The 20,753-nt window shown below is 42.3% G+C and overlaps 1 protein-coding gene across 2 annotated transcripts in view; it reads right to left on the minus strand.

Annotated features, from left to right (window-relative positions):
- The window catches only part of LOC139381422 (adhesion G protein-coupled receptor A3-like), a 261,482-nt gene that overhangs the window by 74,678 nt on the left and 166,051 nt on the right, over nt 1-20,753 (minus strand). For both annotated transcript variants that reach the window (XM_071124932.1, XM_071124931.1), the window contains exons 13-14: nt 7,518-7,725; nt 6,794-7,002 (exon numbers count right to left, since the gene is read on the minus strand). In XM_071124932.1, the coding sequence (XP_070981033.1) occupies nt 6,794-7,002; nt 7,518-7,725 (417 nt within the window). The remainder of the gene's footprint in view (nt 1-6,793; nt 7,003-7,517; nt 7,726-20,753) is intronic.

A 20,753-nucleotide genomic window follows, 5' to 3' on the forward strand; every position in this document is an offset into this window, starting at 1 on the left:
GGTAAGGCGTGCTTCTCTGTTTTGAGTCAGATGCAGCTTTGCTAGGTCTTTCTTTGCTGCACGTGACCATATTCCAGGACAGTAATTAAGATGGGACAAGACCAGAGCCTCAACTAGTACAGTTGATATTTGTGCCATAAACACAGATCTTTTTATAACAGACATACCCCTTCCCATCAACACTTATCATGGTCAGGTCAATATGACCTGACAATGATAATTGACCATCCAATGTTATACCTAGGAGTTTAGCTTCCTCAACTCGATCAATGGTCGTTATACACAACTCCAGCCAAGGGTCTTGCTTTTAGTTTTAGATGTATTTAAGACCAGTTTATTATTAATCATCCATTCAGGTACTGACTCAGTGAGGTCACTGGCTTTGGGTGATGACATGAAGAGTGTGGAATCTCAGCGTACATAGTCATTCTAGCTTTGTGTAAGGCCAGTGGCAAATCATTTGTAAAAATAGAGAGGAGTAACGGCCCAAGGCCAAAACACTTATTTCAACCCACAACTTAACACTTCAGTGGTACTGTCATACAACCACAGACAACACACACGGCCTGATTATTCATCCACCCCAACAACTTCGCATGAAGAAACCTACTTCCTATTATGCCAACAGAATGGCATCTGAATATGTGGAATATAATCAAATTAACCAGTGTATTCATTTGATTTTCATAATTGTCTAAATGTTATAACATTGTTCAACTGAGTGAGAAACTAAGTCACCTTCTAATCAAAAGGATCATTTATCCCCAGGTGTCCTCAAGCAGCTTCAAAACTCTTTGGAAATCTCCTCTCAGACAGTACAAAAGGAGAATTGATTCTATGTTGCGGCACAGGAGACTGAATGAGTCTCTCAGTCAGAAACCAGAAGGCGTAGTGATGCTGATCTCCTACGCATACATGGGAATGGATTTGTGCTCCTCTCCATATGCATCCATCTTTAAAAAAAGAGTGGGCGAGCCAAGGGTCAGAGTTAAGCATGGGTAAGTGGCTCACAAATCGTTAGCGGTGCCCTAACCCTCATCGTTATCGCACAGTCTGACACCAACACAAACATGGTGGGGTTGTGTTTGTGTGGGGGGGATTGTGTGTGTGGGTTGATTTGTGTGTGTTTGTGTGCGCGCACATGCGTGTTGGGGTTGGGAGAGTCAAAACAGCATGCATAATTCCACCACAATGATGCCAACAGATACGAAGGATGAGACAAAGAGAGCACATGTACACGGTCTCTCCTGCTTGCCATTGGTATACTCTCAATACAGATTACTATCCTCAAAAAAAGTATTGCCTTTATCCACATTATACATAGTAGAGGTCGAGCCAATAATGATTTTTCAACGCTGTTTATTGGGGGACCAAAAAAAGCCAATTCAGATTAATCGGCCAATTTTTTACATTTATTTGTGATAATGACAATTACAACAATACTGAATGAACACTTATTTTAACTTAATATAATACACCCCCAAACATTTTTTTTTGCCTCAAATAAATAATGAACCATGTTCAATTTGGTTTAAATAATGCAAAAACAAAGTGTTGGAGAAGAAAGTAAAATTGCAATATGTGTCATGTAAGAAAGCTAACGTTTAAGTTCCTGCTCAGAACATGAGAACATATGAAAGCTGGTGGTTCCTTTTAACATGAGCCTTCAATATTCCCAGGTAAGAAGTTTTAGGTTGTAGTTATTATAGGAATTATAGGACTATTTCTCTCTATACCATTTGTATTTCATTAACCATTGACTACAGGATGTTCTTATAGGCACTTTAGTATTGCCAGTGTAACAGTATAGCTTCCGTCCCTCTCCTCGCTCCTACCTGGGCTCGAACCAGGAACACAAAGACAACAGCCACCCTCGAAGCAGCATTACCCATCGCTCCACAAAAGCCCGGCCCCTGCAGAGCAAGGGGAACAACCACTCCAAGTCTCAGAGCGAGTGACGTTTGAAACGCTATTAGCGCGCACCCCGCTAACTAGCTAGCCATTTCAAATCGGTTACACGAGCCTAATCTCGGGAGTTGATAGGCTTGAAGTCATAAACAGCTGCTGGCAAATGCACGAAAGTGCTGTTTGAATGAATGCTTACGAGCCTGCTGCTGCCTACCATCGCTCAGTCAGACTGCTCTATCAAATCATAGACTTAGTTATAACATGATAACACACAGAAATACGAGCCTTAGGTCATTAATATGGTCGAATCCAGAAACTATCATCTCGAAAACAAGACGTTTATTTTTTCAGGGAAATACGGAACCGTACCGTATTTTATCTAACGGTTGGCATTCTTAAGTCTAAATATTGCTGTTACATTGCACAACCTTCAATGTTATGTCATAATTACGTAAATTTCTGGCAAATTAGGCTGCCCAAACTGTTGCATATACACTGACTCTGCATGCAATGAACGCAAGAGAAGTGACACAATTTCACCTGGTTAATATTGCCTGCTAACCTGGATTTATTTTAGCTAAATATGCAGGCTTAAAAATATATACTTCTGTGTATTGATTTTAAGAAAGGCATTGATGATCATGGTTAGGTACACATTGGAGCAACGATACGCACTGCATCGATTATACGATTAAATGCAACGCAGGACACGCTAGATAAACTAGTAATATCATCAACCATGTGTAGTTAACTAGTGATTATGATTGATTGATTGATTGTATTTTATAAGATAAGTTTAATGCTAGCTAGCAACTTACCTTGGCTTACTGCATTCGCGTAACAGGCAGTCTCCTCGTGGAGTGCAATGAGAGGCAGGTGGTTAGAGCGTTGGACTAGTTAACTGTAAGGTTGCAAGAGTGAATCCCCCGAGCTGACAAGGTAAAAATCTGTTGTTCTGCCCCTGAACGAGGCAGTTAACCCACCGTTCCTAGGCCGTCATTGAAAATAAGAATGTGTTCTTAACTGACTTGCCTAGTTAAATAAATATTAAATAAAGGTGTAAATAAAAATAAAAAATCGGCCAAATCAGTGTCCAAAAATACTGATTTCCGAATGTTATGAAAACTTGAAATCGGCCCTAATTAATCGGCCATTCCGATTAATCGGTCGACCTCTAATGCATATTTTATTAATTTCCATATTTTTGTTATTAGATGGGTTTTGTGCACTATGTGGTACAAAGGTGTATTATAGGACTTAAAATCCCACGGTTCAAGGCATTGGGCAGAATCTAGATTGTCATACCTTCATATCGACCTTGTGCCAACGCAAGATATTCGGTAATACCGGCACTGAACAAAAGGGGCACTATTTTCAAACTCCACTGAGCTAACTAGCATTAGCGCAATGACTGGAAGTCTATGGGAATCTATTAGCATGCTATGCATGTCCACTCAGCATCGCACAGTCAGTCTCCCCTACAGGCTATAGAAATGCATCTCTCAATAGATCCTCTTCTATTGGCTTATGACTTTGGAGCCTTTGTCATGGTTGGATACTGACAAAGCCAGCTTTTCCCTGCATTCTGCTCTCTGTAAAGGTATGTCCTTGCATATTAAACAGGTGGGAGCACTAGAGCAATAACATGGAGAGGACTTTGCCTCCCAGACTATACCTTATGTTTAGCCACATCTAAAAATGCCATCATGGTTGACAGTGATAGACACACACACACAGGTTAAAAGGGGAAAAAATACTGTCACTGATGAAGATGAACGATCAGACTGCAATGCTGTAAATGAATGAGTCAGCCTTGCCCTCCCTACAGGCACAGGCCTAGTGGGCTATAGTACACACACAAAGAAGGCAAGGGAAGGACTAGAGCTGGAGCTGTTCATGGTGCTGAAACCCGAGAGCATGCATACATGCCACAGCATGTATCTTCAATCTGAGTAACTCAAATGCAAACATATTTTATAATATAATTGGCATTTGGCATTCCCAAAGGATACTGTGTGCAGGGGAGACTGGATTTGTCCATGGTTCTGAAACCTGGAGAGTCACCCTACAGCATATCTTTCAGTTACTAACACAAACAAACATATTGCACAATATATTATGTAGAGAAGTAGATTTAGCAAGGCAAGGGGATAACTGGAACTGTCCGTGGTGCTGAAACATGTATCCTATCTTCAATTTAATTTAGGTACAAAAACAATCATATTTTAAATAGAATTTGGTGCTCAGAAGGAGGCTGGGGGTGGTGGAACTATCAGTGGTGCTGAACCTGGGAGCTCAGCATGATATGTGTCTCCTATCTCTCAGATTTACTAAAATCGAAACGTATCGGTGTCTTCAATAACATGAGATTCAGCAGGAAGCTCCAGAAGGAACTGTCCATGGTTCTGAAACCTGAAAGCTATCATGCTATGAGTCTCCTATCCCTCCGATTTGTCAACATTTGACTCAACAGTCAACACAGCAAGGGAGCTCACCATCTCTTCTTTGAGCCCAATACCAATTACTATCTTATAATATAATTTGGTATTCACATACTATAAGGAAACCAGTGCTATTAGTAATCTACCTGCTGTCTATTCCATGAACCAAAAGTTCCAAAATATCTAATGTTATTCATATCTATATTTATATTTGTATCTAGGGGCTAATCCAAACAGAAACAAGAGCTCCTTCAATGAAATTCTCCTTCTTCCTTTCATTTAGCATTCTGTTCACAGGTCTACGAGAGAGACACTCTAGCATTAAATTCTCCTAAGCCAAGTCAAAAGAATCTCATTAAATTGCTTTCAATATAACAAACCATAACTGGATACCAATCCCCAGGGGAAATTGTATTGGACCGTCACACTTTTAGTGGACTAATCATCTCCACACAAGCTCCAAAGTGCTGAATGAGAACTGCCTACATTATTAGAGCCGGAGATTGCTAGTGTGCCTTTCAGACGAGATGGTGGTTCTCGCTTTGCCATCTCTCAAAACTGTCTTTGATTGTTTGCCCCTGTGTCATTCTGTTCAAAGTTGTAGATTTATGCTCTAATGGTTTCTTGTCTTGTACCTGGCAGAGATTTGACTGTGGCTCATTTGAGGGCAGACGGTGCCATGTTGCCTCTACTTTATTGCAGTCCAGGCAGTGGTTCACCTCAGAGGTGAATACTGTATCATCTGATTACACTGTGCTGCAGAACTGCCCATTTAGGATATCTGAGATGACCATACCACAGCTACGTACACTATGACCATTTCTGAAATAAATGCTTGTTTTTTTCTAATTGTAACATTACGTCTATTCAGCATTACTTGTATATTCAATGACCACACTAAAAGTTTGGGTAGTTTACAACTTGTTGAGCTCACTAGATATAGCATTAACACAGTTGTTGTCATTCTGTACATCAAGGCAGCTGTGTTCCAGTTTTTTGGGGTGATCCAAACTTGCTTCAATGACCATGCTGGAGTCACTAACATCAGTTTATAACACATTATAAGATAACATGTGGTGATAGACAACACATGACCAGAACAGTTCCAGCTTACCATGAGGAGATCACGCAACAAGTTCAGTAATACAGAGTCAGACAGGAGGGAGAAATCATACGCAACAGAGATAGTGCAGAAAAAAATGGTGATGTCACGATCCCGTAAATAAGGGTCCTTTTCTCGGGCACTGCAGATACTACTGCGGGTGTGGTGACTGCATTAGTAAAGTGCGCGCGGTCTCCACGCAAACACAGGAATAATATAATCTGCTTTCATTGGAGAGACCAGACGGCAACAGCTACCCGCCCACCACAACTAGCACTTCCAATTGACGTGCCCAGAAGTTCAAATCATGAATCTGTTGTCAGGTCTATTCACTAAATTGACTTGCGATCTCACCTTGCTTGTGCACTGACTGCCACCATCCCATCCCATCCCAAAGCGTCTCCCCTAGCCCAGGTTGTATATTAAATACATAGTTTACATTGTCATTGCGTGGGGCTGTGGCAATCTGACATCTGCGCTCAATCTGACAACAGTTTGATATTCCATGCACACCATCCCTTGCTCTCATTATGCCTATTTTTTCTCCCCTGTCTGTAACCGGCATATTTCTACCAACTGGAATAAGAACTCAATTAAAATGTTCCGATAAAAGCAACTCGGGAAGACACCAACATTCCACAAAACACCACTTTCATGCCCTACAAGGACTAACCTCCCAATCTAGCGAATCCCACTCTTCGGTAAACATCCGGAGGATTTCTGTCCTTCCAAACGCGGACTAGGCAAAGAGGCACTACGGAATGACTGAGCGATGCGATGCCATTGCGCTGTCGGTATTATCCTCATGAAATCAATTTTAATAGGGGACGTCGACAGGAGAAGGTATTCGTAAATGCACACCGCGACGACACCACGGCCAACTTGAGCGAGATAGATTCAATGATAGCTTGCTTTACAATCGAACATTTCGGTGGAAGAAGGTTGCAACCAATTACACCACTTGCGCTTGACTTGCAGGCGAATACTGACAAGGCGCTCGTTCTATTGAGCATCGTTTCGATTTGAGCTGCCGTACTCCCTTTAGCAGAGGTGGCAGACAAGAAAACCAACTTCGTATTTCCAAAATGTAGAAAAAACGAGTAATACAATCCTCAGCCATGGTTCCATTGCGCATCCCCACATTACATTTTCCTCTGTGGGAATAGGCTACAACAATAAAGCAAGATTTTCAAAGGTCCCTTATATCACGAAGTGGTTGGCAAGGCACGTGACTACTCCTTTGTGCAAAATGATGTATTGGATTCATTATAAGCAAGAAGCGAGATACCCAGGGAAAGGGTGTCCTGTGAGATGATTGGAATAAGGTCACTTCTGTACTCACCATTAGCACCGCAAAGTTATTGTGATGAGTGCAATGAATGGTGGTCGTGTTGCCCGTGGAGCCTGTTATGTGGCACCCCTCTGCCCGCCAGCCACCGTGCCCATCTAGCAGGTCAAAATCCCAATAGGCTGCAGTTGGGTCTACACCCAGCGCGAAGTGCCTGAGAGCAATGGTAACCGAGTGCACGGCGCTCCCGATGCTGCACCCATCTGCAAGAAAGAAACACATTAAATTAGGGAAACCAAGTGGAAAGTCTAAGTGCAACATCCAAGAAACACACACACACACACACACACACACACACACACACACTTTACTGTCCGACTACCATACATTATTATTAAGTCTGCCTATTTTCACAATGTATATCTATCTTTCATTGACATGTTTGTGTTTAAGATTTAAAAGCTATTAAACATCTGCCACAGATTTCATCATCAAGAGGATGGTAACGACAAAAATATTATACAATGAAAAGAAATAGCACGCATATAAAGATTTGTCAAATGTGTTGTGGATTAGGCTGTGTTGAGGATAAAAAAATATTTAGACATAGTTGTGTTTTTAACAAAAATATGTAATATGGATCAAATCTCTACAGGCTGCGCACTTTTTCATTTTTGCATGCATGTGCGTGTCCCAGTGTTTTGTCGATAGCCGATCACAGTTTTAGACAACGTTGACATCAGAGCCATGATGATGAAATGCATGCATTTCCTCTTACCTAATTTGGTGAAAGCAACTGGTGTCGAAACGCTCCTACGTTTTCCATCATCTGCAAGGTTTGACGAATTCCCTGTGCAAGGAAAGAGTTTCCCATTTCGAAAGACAATAAACTGCAGCTTGCAAGTCGAGTTATCAACAGATTGCAACGCAGAGGGGTTAGGCGTACCAGCCAGCGGTAAATGGATTGCGGCGACTGCCACGGAATTCTGCGGGTGGAATAAAAAAGGACAAAATACAAATTGAATAATGCCATTCGCTAGAGAGAGGCTGAAAATTATCACTCCAGTAGCTTGTAAGATTGACACATTGCCTCTCTCTCCAAGATTGGTAGCGACCAAAGAGCACAAGTAACCATGGGAATGGGTTTCACTCGGTAGGCTACGTCGTCTGATGAGCTCTCGTGCGCCTATTTGGTAAGGTTCCCTGCCGCAGAGGTGGAAATGGTTCTTAACATCTCAGCTCGAGGGCACATCAACACTGCAGCGTTGATTTAAAGAGACAACCGGCCTCACTTTATCTTCCCCTTACAGCCTATAAACGCCATGGAACCCCCTGAAAATGACATTTTGTGAGCTCTAGGAAGGATAGACAGTTTCTAAAAAGTATAGTGGCATTACATTGTACGTGGGTGTGGTTCCAGAATGGGTTGAGTGCACTTAGGTGGACCAGAACCAGAGCAAGCACTCCTCATATCTGAGTTCAAGTCTAGTCAAATAAAAAGGTCCCAAAGTGCTAGTCATCAGCTTAGGGGCATGGGAGAACGTAGCCTACACATAAGTGAATGTGCTCTGATTAAGATTTTCCTGATAAATGTTTAATAAAATATTATACATTATCATAACAACATAATTGCATATTTTTGCACTGGAAATGTGTTTCCACTCCAGTACGACAAGATCTACCCAGTGATGTGGTTTTATCCATGCATTTATTTGGACACCCTACTCATTCGTCATTGAGAGCATTCAGGGAGAATAACCAACAGAAAACACTGTTGGGTGAAACCATGATTCTACAACATAATTCAAAGCATTGAAACTTCCATAGGTGCATGAGGTCTGTTATGGATGTACGCGACGTCAAAGGAGCCCGGCATCAGCTAGTCCCAAGAGAAAGAGGAAGAGTTGGTGAGGCGAGGGAAGGACAAACTGTCCGTGATGCTGAAACATGGAGAGAGAACAATTCCCATCCAATTCCCATTGTTATTGCCATTTGCCTCCCAGATTCACGGATAATATCCATTACTTAAAGTATCTACATAGGTCTATCATCCAATTCTCCTGCAATGAATGGCTCTCCTCAGGCAACATGGCCTACAAGATTCAAAGTTCTTCAGCTCTCTGACCATTACATTACCCTGGAGCAGGCCAATCCTGTAAAGTGACATGAGCCAACAGAATACTTAAGCACCATCTCTTCTCTTTACAACCAACGTGTGCAAGGAGCCCGCGCTAATTTACGACCCGGGTTTGTTAGCTATTTGTTTCTGCATTGACTCGCACTTGAAAGGTTATTGATTTTCATCCTGCAGAGAGAGATGAATCTCTGCCTTGAAATTTACCTTACATGGTTTTCCTCCAGAAAAGCTTAAGCAAGCAGTATATTTCTCAAAAGCACTGGGATACAGGCATCCCAGACCGTGTCAAAGTGGATTTGATCGGTGACATCATCAGGGACAGGTGAAGGATACAGTGGAATCCTTGAAGGAGTGGCTCAAGGATTTGGGCTCCTATTCACAAAGTGTCTCAGAGTAGGAGTGATGATCTGGGATCAGGACCTCCCTGTTCATATATAATCTTCTCCATTATGATCTAAAATACTAACCTGATCCTAGATCAGCAGTCATACACCAATACGTTTTGTGATGGGCCCAGATCTCAAACAGTGAGGAATACCAGGTGACCTCACCTCACAACACAGATCCTTTTAAATGCCACAACACTGCATGAACATCTTATCTCACAAGCCCATCCTCTCTCGGCAGCTTTTCATCCTCTTTATCAGCCTTTTCGAAGGGATTTATAGCCCAGAGGGTGTGCTGTCTGTGGCATGCACAACGCCTTGCTTTAACAAACGCTCTAAGTCGGTCCGGAATGGCCTAAGAAGGTAGTAAGGCTACATTTGCATGAGGAACTCGCTGGGGACTTCACACTTCAAAGTTGATTTAACTAGGAGCAGCGCCACCGTGTGATCTTGCCTGGGCCCTTCCCCTTTCTGATCCTCAAAAGGTTCTACAGCTGCACCATCGAGAGCATCCTAACTGGTTGCATCACTGCCTGGTATGGCAACTGCTCAGCCTCCGACCGCAAGGCAGTACAGAGGGTAGTAAATACGTCCCAGTACATCACTGGGACCAAGCTTCCTGCCATCCAGGACCTCTATACCAGGTGGTGTCAGAGAAAGGCCCTAAAAATTGTCAAAGACTCAAGCCACCCTAGTCATAGACTGTTCTCTCTGCTACCGCATGGCAAGCGGTACCGGAGCACCAAGTCTAGGTCCAAAGGCTTATTAACAGCTTCTACCCCCAAGCCATAAGAGTCATGAACAGCTAATCAAAGGTCTACCCAGACCCCTCTTTTACACTGCTGTTACTCTCTGTTTATTATCTATGCATAGTCACTTAAACTCTACCTACATGTACATATTACCTCAATTACATCGACTAACCAGTTCCCTTGCACATAGACTCTGTACCGGTACCCCCTGCCTTGCTATTGTAATTTTACTGCTGCTGTTTAATTATTTGTTACTTTTTATTTTCTATTTTTAACTTCTTTATTTTTTTTATTTTTTTTCTTGAAAACTTCTTAAAGCATTGTTGGTTAAGGGCTTGTAAGTAAGCATTTCACTGTTGTATTCGGGGCATGTGACAAATAAAATGTGATTTTGATTTGATCATTACATACACCTGTGCCTCATCAGGCACACCTGGACTCTATCACCTTCCTGATAACTCCCCATATACAGTGGGGCAAAAAAGTATTTAGTCAGCCACCAATTGTGCAAGTTCTCCCACTTAAAAGAGGGCCTGTAATTTTCATCATAGGTACACTTCAACTATGACAGACAAAATGAGAAAAACAAATCCAGAAAGTCACATTGTAGGATTTTTAATGAATTTATTTGCAAATTATGGTGGAAAATAAGTATTTGGTCACCTACAAACAAGCAAGATTTCTGGCTCTCACAGACCTGTAACTTCTTTTTAAGAGGCTCCTCTGTCCTCCACTCGTTACCTGTATTAATGGCACCTGTTTGAACTTGTTATCAGTATAAAAGACACCTGTCCACAACTTCAAACAGTCACACTCCAAACTCCACTATGGCCAAGACCAAAGAGCTGTCAAAGGACACCAGAAACAAAATTGTAGACCTACACCAGGCTGGGAAGACTGAATCTGCAATAGGTAAGCAGCTTGGTTTGAAGAAATCAACTGTGGAAGCAATTATTAGGATATGGAAGACATACAAGACCACTGATAATCTCCGTCGATCTGAGGCTCCACGCAAGATCTCACCCCGTGGGGTCAAAATGATCACAAGAACGGTGAGCAAAAATCCCAGAACCACACCTAGTGAATAACCTGCAGAGAGCTGGGACCAAAGTAACAAAGCCTACCATCAGTAACACACTACACCGCCAGGGACTCAAATCCTGCAGTGCCAGACGTGTCCCCCTGCTTAAGCCAGTACATGTCCAGGCCCGTCTGAAGTTTGCTAGAGAGCATTTGGATGATCCAGAAGAAGATTGGGAGAATGTCATATGGTCAGATGAAACCAACATATAACTTTTTGGTAAAAACGTAACTCGTCGTGTTTGGAGGACAAAGAATGCTGAGTTGCATCCAAAGAACATCATACCTACTGTGAAGCATGGGGGTGGAAACATCATGCTTTGAGGCTGTTTTTCTGCAAAGGGACCAGGACGACTGATCCGTGTAAAGGAAAGAATGAATGGGGCCATGTATTGTGAGATTTTGAGTGAAAACCTCCTTCCATCAGCAAGGGCATTGAAGATGAAACGTGGCTGGGTGTTTCAGCATGACAATGATCCCAAACACACCACCCAGGCAACAAAGGAGTGGCTTTGTAAGAAGCATTTCAAGGTCCTGGAGTGGCCTAGCCAGTCTCCAGATCTCAACCCCATAGAAAATCTTTGGAGGGAGTTGAAAGTCCGTGTTGCCCAGCAACAGCCCCAAAACATCACTGCTCTAGAGGAGATCTGCATGGAGGAATGGGCCAAAATACCAGCAACAGTGTGTGAAAACCTTGTGAAGACTTACAGAAAACGTTTGACCTCTGTCATTGCCAACAAAGGGTATATAACAAAGTATTGAGATTCACTTTTGTTATTGATCAAATACTTATTTTCCACCATCATTTGCAAATAAATTCATTAAAAATCCTACAATGTGATTTTCTGGATTTTTTTTCTCATTTTGTCTGTCATAGTTGAAGTGTACCTATGATGGAAATTACAGGCCTCTCTCATCTTTTTAAGTGGGAGAACTTGCACAATTGGTGGCTGACTAAATACTTTTTTGCCCCACTGTATATAGCACTCTGTTGTTATTTCCCCATCAGGCGTTATTCACACAGTGAATCAGAAGCTCAGAGTGTGCCCACGCTTAACACTGGCCCAGCCCTCAGGTCCACAAAGTATTATGTGCCATTTCTGATAGCCAGCAGACCGAAGACGTTTACACCGAGAGGCCCAACAAACAATAGGAGAGAGTCAGCTGTCCGTATGAACTCTACGGCCGTGTAACCATATAACTCAAATTAATGTCAGCTAAAGTGACAAAAAAAATCTCAAGAGTGTCAAATCCCAGTGCAGTTCAGCAACTTGACATAATCAGGTGTCTCTGTGCATAAGCCCGGGTTCCTACCGCCACCATGAGACTGCTGACTACGGGAGCAGAGATTTATATTGCATAGGCAGTTGGTATTCCTCAGTGACAAGCTTTGGAGGAGATGTCCTCACCTCATTCGCTATTAAAGAATGAGTGACCAGGAAACAGATACTCTAACCTAGCAGTGACTCATCCTCATTTTAGTCTGAGCCAAATGTGAGTCAGAGAAAATGCATCATTGACTTTGTTCGTTTATTTATATGTTTGTGTGTGTGTTTCTGAAAGACTAATGTCATGCACAATGTTTACTGATAAGTACAATAATTACATTTTCTTACATGCAGCATAATGAGAACATGGGTATTCCTTCTTAGAAGTGCTTTCTAGCTATTTTTTAGGCTGTAGCCTAAATTTCAAATGATGACATCAAAATGTAATAATTCTCTCAAGATGATTGCCATGTCTGAAGCTTAAATGGCCCACCTCTCTTTAGTTGTGTTCAGTGTTGTGTTAGCATTACTCACATAGTGAGAGAAATTAAAACAGGCTACATGGTTTCCATGCCAACCAGCTGCTTCACCCAGACAAGGTTTGGATTGAGAGCAGATTGGAGCAAGGCAGGACATACAACTGGCTCTGTGGAGACAGAACACTGTTTCATCTTGGAGACAGATTCCTCTTCTTACATGGTCTTACGCAATTTTGAACTGTCTTCCAAAATGTTTCTCTCACTTTTGAGAGAAATACACTATAAAATGACCTTAGCACATATTTAAATATGAGGTAAACATCATATTGTTTGATTAATCCAAAGGCAAACTGTTTTAAATTAATAACAGTCTAAGTAAATAGGAATACACTGTGCATGGATTGGGATAATCATTCCTAGTCAATAAACAAACTGTTAGAAATTAAGCCTTCTGTACTGTAGGTACATTGAATATTCTGTGCGTGGATTGAGATAATTCTTAATTGTAAATAAAACAGCTGGGGTGACGACGGGGCTGTTTGCCCTGAGAGAATTTCTCTTATAGACTGTAGTGTAGTACTGAGATGGATCTTAGCAGAGCAGAGACAGGTGCTTCTCTAATGGCATAAGGGAGAAGAGTCTATATCAGTACTGTAAATGTTGTGATGCATTAAAACACTCCGTACTAATTTCACAACAAAGGGAGTGAAAGGCGTACTGTGTGCCTGAGAGCATGACAAAGGCTGTCATCTAAGAGAGAAATAACAGACTCAGTTGTTCATTCAGTTATTCATTTCATTCACTACACCACTCAGTACATGATGCATTTACTGATAACAGAGCTGATTGACTTAAGTGGCAAACTACCTTATTAAACTGAATGATTTGCAATCAATTTTTTTCTGAATCAATCTATGTACAGTTGAAGTCAGAAGTTTACATACACTTAAGTTGGAGTCATTAGAACTCATTTTTCAACCACTCCACACATTTCTTGGTTAGGACATCTACTTTGTGCATGACATAAGTACTTTTTCCAACAATTCTTTACAGACAGATTATTTCACTTAAAATTCACTGTATCACAATTCCAGTGGGTCAGAAGTTTACATACACTAAGTTGACTGTGCCTTTAAACAGCTTGGAAAATCCCTGAAAATGTCATTGCTTTACAAGCTTCTGATAGGCTAATTGACATAATTTGAGTCAATTGGAGGTATACCTGTGGATGTATTTCAAGGCCTACCTTCAAACTCAGTGCCTCTTTGCTTGACATCAAAGAGAAAATCAAAAGAAATCAGCCAAGACCTCAGAAAAAAAATTGTAGACTTCCACAAGTCTGGTTCGTCCTTGTCAGCTGTCATACCGCTCAGGAAGGAGACACGTTCTGTCTCCTAGAGGTGAACGTACTTTGGTGCGAAAAGTGCAAATCAATCCCAGAACAACAGCAAAGGACCTTGTGAAGATGCTGAAGGAAACAGGTACAAAAGTATCTATATCCACAGTAAAACAAGTCCTATATCGACATAACCTGAAAGGCCGCTCAGCAAGGAAGAAGCCACTGCGCCAAAACTGCCATATAAAAGCCAGACTACAGTTTGCAACTGCACATGGGGGCAAAGATCGTACTTTTTGGAGAAATGTCCTCTGGTCTGATGAAACAAAAATAGAACTGTGTGGCCATTATGACCATTGTTATGTTTGGAGGAAAAAGGGGGAGGCTTGCAAGCTGAAGAACACCATCCCAACCGTGAAGCACGGGGGTGGCAGCATCATGTTGTGGGGGTGCATTGCTGCAGGAGGGACTGGTGCACATTACAAAATAGATGGCTTCATGAGGGAGGAAAATTATGTGGATATATTGAAGCAACATCTCAAGACATCAGTCAGGAAGTTAAAGATTGGTCGCAAATGGGTCTTCCAATGACCCCAAGCATACTTCCAAAGTTGTGGCAAGATGGCTTAAGGACAACAAAGTCAAGGTATTGGAGTGGCCATCACAAAGCCTTGACCTCAATCCTATAGAAACTTTGCGGGCAGAACGGAAAAAGTGTGTGCGAGTAAGGAGGCCTACAAACCTGACTCAGTTACACCAGCTCAGGAGGAATGGGCCAACATTCACCCAACGTATTGTGGGAAGCTTGTGGAAGGCTGCACAAAATGTTTGACCCAAGTTAAATCATTTAAAGGCAATGCTACCAAATACTAATTGAGCACTTGCCATACCAGCGGTGATGGAGCCAGTCAAGATGCTCTCAATGGCGCAGCTGTAGAACTTTTTGAGGATCGGAGGGCGCATGCCAAATCTTTTCAGCCTCTTGAGGGGGAAGATGCACTGTTGTGTTTCTTCATGACCGTTGGTGTGTTTGGACCATGTTAGATCCATAGTGATGTGGACACAGAGGAACTTGAAGTTCTCGACCCACTACAGCCCGTCAATGTGAATGGGGGTGTACTTGGACCTTCGTTTCCTGTAGTCTACAATCAGCTTTTTTGTCTTGCTGACGTTGAGGGAGAGGTTGTTGTCCTTGCACCACACTGCCATGTCTCTGACCACCTCCCTATAGGTTGTCTCATTGTCGTCGGTGATCAGGCCTACCACCATTGTGTCATCTGCAAACTTAATGATGGTGATGGAGTTGTGCGTGGCCACTCAGTAGTGGGTCAACAGGAAGTACAGGATGGAACTAAGCATACATCCCTGAGGGGCTCCTGTGTTGAAGGTCAGCATGCAGAGGTGTTGTTGCCTAACCTCGCCACCTGGGGGCGTCCTGTCAGGAAATCCAGGATCCAGTTGCAGAGGGAGGTGTTCAGTCCCAGGTCCTTAGCTTAGTGGACACTATGGTGTTTAACACTGAGCTGTAGTCAATGAACAGCATTCTCACGTAGGTGTTCATTTTGTCCATGTGGGAAAGGGCAGTGTGGAATGCAATAGAGATTGAGTCATATGTGGATCCTTTGGGGCAGTATGCAAATTGCATTGGGTCTAGGGTGTCTAGGATGATGGTGTTGATGTGAACAGCCTTTCAAAGCATTTCATGGCTACAGATGTGAGTGCTACGGGGCAATAGTAATTTAGACAGGTTACCTTGGCATTCTTGGGCACATGTATTATGGTGGTCTGCTTGAAATATGTAGGTATTACAGACTGGGTCAGCGAGAGGTTGAAAATGTCAGTGAAGACACTTGCCAGCTGGTCAGCGCATGCTTCGAGTATGTGTCCTGGTAATCCATCTGATCCTGTGGCATTGTAATTGTTAACCTGTTTTAAGGCCTTACTCACATCGGCTATGGAGAGTGTGATCACACAGTCGTCCGGAACAGCTGGTGCTCACACAAATGATTCAGTGTCGCTTGCCTCGAAGGGAGCATAGAAGGCATTTAGCTTGTTTGGTAGTCTCGAGACACTGGGCAGCTCGCGGCTGGGTTTCCCTTTGTAATCTGTGATAGTTTGACAAGCGTCAATGCCAGTGTAGTAGGATTCGATCTTAGTCCCCATACTGACAATTTGCCTATTTGATGGTTCGTTGGAAGGCGTAGCAGGATTTCTTATAAGCGTCCGCGTTAGTGTCCCACTCCTTGAAAACGGCATCTCTAGCCTTTAGCTCAGTGCAGATGTTGCCCATAATCCATGGCTTCTGGTTGGGATATGTATGTACAGTCACTGTGGTGACATTGATGCACTTATTAATGAAGCCGGTGACTGATGTGGTAAAGGGGGAGTGCTGCCAGTAGACTTGTCTTGAAAGGTGAAATAAAGCCTTGGATTAGGCTGACATAGGGGTGTGTCTCTATTTGGCCCAATCCAGAGAAAAACAAACCATAAAATGGACCCTCTTTTTTCCATTCAGTCCTTTCAGTACGATCTCTGTACTACATTACTCTACGATTGGTTTTAACCTTCAGAAATTTAGTCTGGAGGCTGTGGGGCAAAAAGAAAACAAGATAGTACAATAAAGCAGATATGCTACTGGTCCCTGATTCAGTTATGGGTCCTAATTTTTCTGCCAGCGAAATAAGAAACGGTATTGTTTCAGACATAAAGAGGGTCTCTGTTGCCAGAAATAATAGAACAGGGGGATTTCCAAATGTGTCACTACTACCAACTTTAGTAGCATCTGTCAGAGTTAATACTAAATTTGAATCTTCACAGACAGTAGGGCTGAGAATTGCCAGGGACCTCACGATACGATATTATAATGATACTTAGGTCCCGATACGATATGTATTGTGAATCTATATGCATCACGATTCTATATGTATTGCAAATATACAGTATATTGTGATTTGATGTTCCAAACATATTTCTCACCATATGTCTGTCTGCTGCAGAGGCACAAGAGAAAACAAGTTTCGATAAGTCATATTAATAAAAGTGCTGAAAACATGTTCAAATATTGTGGAAATCAAGTTATGGAAGAAGAAATACCAGAGTTATGGCGAAGGTACAGCCGACAAGCACTAGCTAACGTTAACTACCTTTTTTATACTCGTCAGAGAATCAATATAATATCACCCCCCAAAATATTGCGATACACCACTGTATTGATGTTCCTCCACATCACTACTAGATGCCGTATTGTTGTACTCGAAAAATGTGATTCAACTGGATATTCATTTGATGAGAGGGACAAAAAAATAGTGGCTGCTTTGTGGCCGTGCAGATTGTAATTTGAGATTTGGCTCGGAGGTGGAATGAGTGTGTGACCTGGGGTGTACTCTACAGATCAACTCATTCAATTACCCTTTCAGCTACTATTTCATTTTGTGTGTGTGGTCTTTATGACAATACCCTCAATTGTGGTTGGTCCATTGATTAAAATTGAAGTCATTTGAGTTACTGAAAGGGCTATAATTTCAGTGAGTGTAGCATTTAAATTTATCATACAATTGCATACACTGAGTTCACAACAGCCTGAAATTGACTGCGTTGTAATTATCAGCACAGTACATACATCATAGATTGTGATTCCACTTCTCTTAAAGTATGAAATGAATCTCAAGAGGTTAGAAGAGGACATGCACATGCACCGATGCACCGGCACACACGTGGAAAAAGACAGACACATACACACAGACACACACCTACTCTACTGATCCATTTAATCCATCTTTTTCATGATGTATTGGCCGTCCTCTTTTGTAGTAATAACCGTTGAGAGATGTTGGCCCATAGTGCCTTTTCCAATTTATGATACAGCAGCAAAGAGGAGGTGTAGCTACAGTGCTTTTAGTGTATCCATGGTAACCTGGTTATGAAGCTCTGTGACTTAATTTCATTGCAGGGTGCTGAGCACCAGAGCGGGAGTTAAGGGAGCAACTGGTCTCATAAACTACCATTACATCGAAGTGTAGAAACATTAATATTTATGTTGATGACTGGGGGGGGGGGGGGCTTGAGAAATGTAACCACTCTTAAACTCAAAGCGAGAGCTATGTAAGAAAGGACTGACCATCCATGATATCAAAATGATAGTTTTAACCATGTTCAGAGTTTGTTTACATTTACTTTGTTAACAAACACTGGAGTTAAACTTGCTTATACTTTGGGTCCTGATAAGGTACGACAGTTGAACTAAACTCATGAGGCATTACAAGTTATATTCTTCAAGAATGAATGGGTATATACTGTGCATTTGGAAAGTATTCAGACCCCTTGACATATTCCAAATTAACATTCTAAAATGTATTTTTTCAAAATTATACAAATAAAAAACTGAAATATCATATTTACATAAGTATTTAGACCCTTTACTCAGTACTTTGTTGAAGCACCTTTGGCAGCAATTACAGCCTCGTGTCTTCTTGGGTATGACGCTACAAGCTTGGCACACCTGTATTTGGGGAGTTTCTCCCATTTTTCTCTGCAGATCCTCTCAAAATATATCTATTTTCAGTTCTCTCCAGAGTTTGATCAAGTTCAACTCCGGGCTCTGGCTGGGCCACTCAAGGACATTCAGAGACTTGTCCCGAAGCCACTCCAGCGTTGTCTTGGCTGTGTGCTTAGGGTTGTTGTCCTGTTGGAAGGTGAACCTTCACCCTAGTCTGAGGTCCTGAGCGCTCTCGAGCAGGTTTTCATCAAGGGTCTGGTGTCCCAGTCCCTGCCGCTGAAAATTGCCACCAATGCTAACTGTAGGGATGGTGCCAGGTTTCCTCCAGATGTGACGCTTGGCATTCAGTCCAAAGAGTTCAATCTTGGTTTCATTAGACCAGAGGATCTTGTTTCTATTGTCTATTGGTGCCTTTTGGCAAAGTCTAAGCGGGCTGTCATATGCCTTTTACTGAGGAGTGGCTTCCGTCTGGCCACTCTACCATTAAGGCCTGATTGGTATTGATGGAGTGCTGCAGAGATGGTTGTCCTTCTGGAAGGTTCTCCCATCTCCACAGAGGAACTCTGGAGCTCTGCCAGAGTGACCATCGGGTTCTATGTCACATCTCCCTTCTCCCCTGATTGCTCAGTTTGGCCGGGCGGCCAGCTCTAAGAAGTGGTACCAAACTTCTTCCATTTAAGAATGATGGAGGCCACTGTGTTCTTGGGGACTTTCAATGCTGCAGACATGTTTTGGTACCCTTCCCCAGATCTGTGCCTCGACACAATCCTCTCGGAGCTCTACGGACAATTCCTTTGACCTCATGGCTTGGTTTTTGCTCTGACATGCACTGTCAACTGTGAGACCTTATATAGACAGGTGTGTGCTTTCCAAATCATGTCCAATGAATTGAATTTACCACAGGTGTACTCCAATCAAGTTTTAGAAACATCTAGAGAATGATCAATGGAAATAGGATGCACCTGAGCTCAATTTCAAGTCTCATAGCAAAGGGTCTGAATACTTAATTTCTAATACATTTGCAAGAATGTCTATAAACCTGTTTTCGCTTTGTCATTATGGGGTGTAGATTGATGAGGAAAAACATTTATTAAATCAATTTTAGAATAAGGCTGTAACATAACAAAATGTGGAAAAAGTCAAGGGGTCGGAATACTTTCCGAATGGACTGCATATAATTGATTTCTAAGTCAAAAAATGGATGTAGCAACTAAGGATTCTAGCTTTAAGCAGGAGACCACATCTGCGTCCCAAATGGCACCCCATTATTGCACTACTTTTGGCCCAAAGGGAATAGGGTACCATTTAAGACACAGCCGAAGTCATGAATCCCTCACTTTGCACCTACACACCTAAAACATATGTAAATAAATGAGATGTCAGAAAGGTAGAGGGATACGGCTGTCTGCATAGCAAAGACAAATAATAATGAGGGCCCAGAACAAAGCCTCCGATATGAATCATCTCCCATCGCACATCTAAACGGCATAATGGGGGTTCTGCGATTTCATCACAGTGTTTGATGATGCGAAAAGCTGACTGATTCCAGCTGAACCCTTGCTTGCAGCAGTCAGCTAGTCATCAGAGAGAAGAAATGAGCACACACACAGGCACGCATGAGCATAGAGAGCCATGCAAGTACGTACACAAACACATACACACACACACAGCATGAACACACACACAGCAGACAAAAAAACACACACACACACACCACACACACCACACACACACACACACACACACACACACACACACACACACACACACACACACACACACACACACACACACACACACACACACACACAGCCCTGTCACACCAGCCCTGTCACACCAGCCTATTCAGGTGAAATATATGTGACTTGTTTCAGGAAACTAGGCGTGTGTCGCATGTCACTACTTCACAGGAGAGGCATTTGAACATAAACATATTTTTAAATCAAAATGCATTTTTTAATAACAAACTTGTATTCCATCCGTAAATACAAATAAAATTGTTAAATTACGAGCCAAGTTGGTTCAGCCGCGGAAAAAAACAGAGATCATGGATGGACTGAACATGCCGGGAGATGAGTTTG

Source organism: Oncorhynchus clarkii, chromosome 23 (assembly GCF_045791955.1).
Source record: "Oncorhynchus clarkii lewisi isolate Uvic-CL-2024 chromosome 23, UVic_Ocla_1.0, whole genome shotgun sequence".
NCBI classification, from domain to species: domain Eukaryota; kingdom Metazoa; phylum Chordata; class Actinopteri; order Salmoniformes; family Salmonidae; genus Oncorhynchus; species Oncorhynchus clarkii.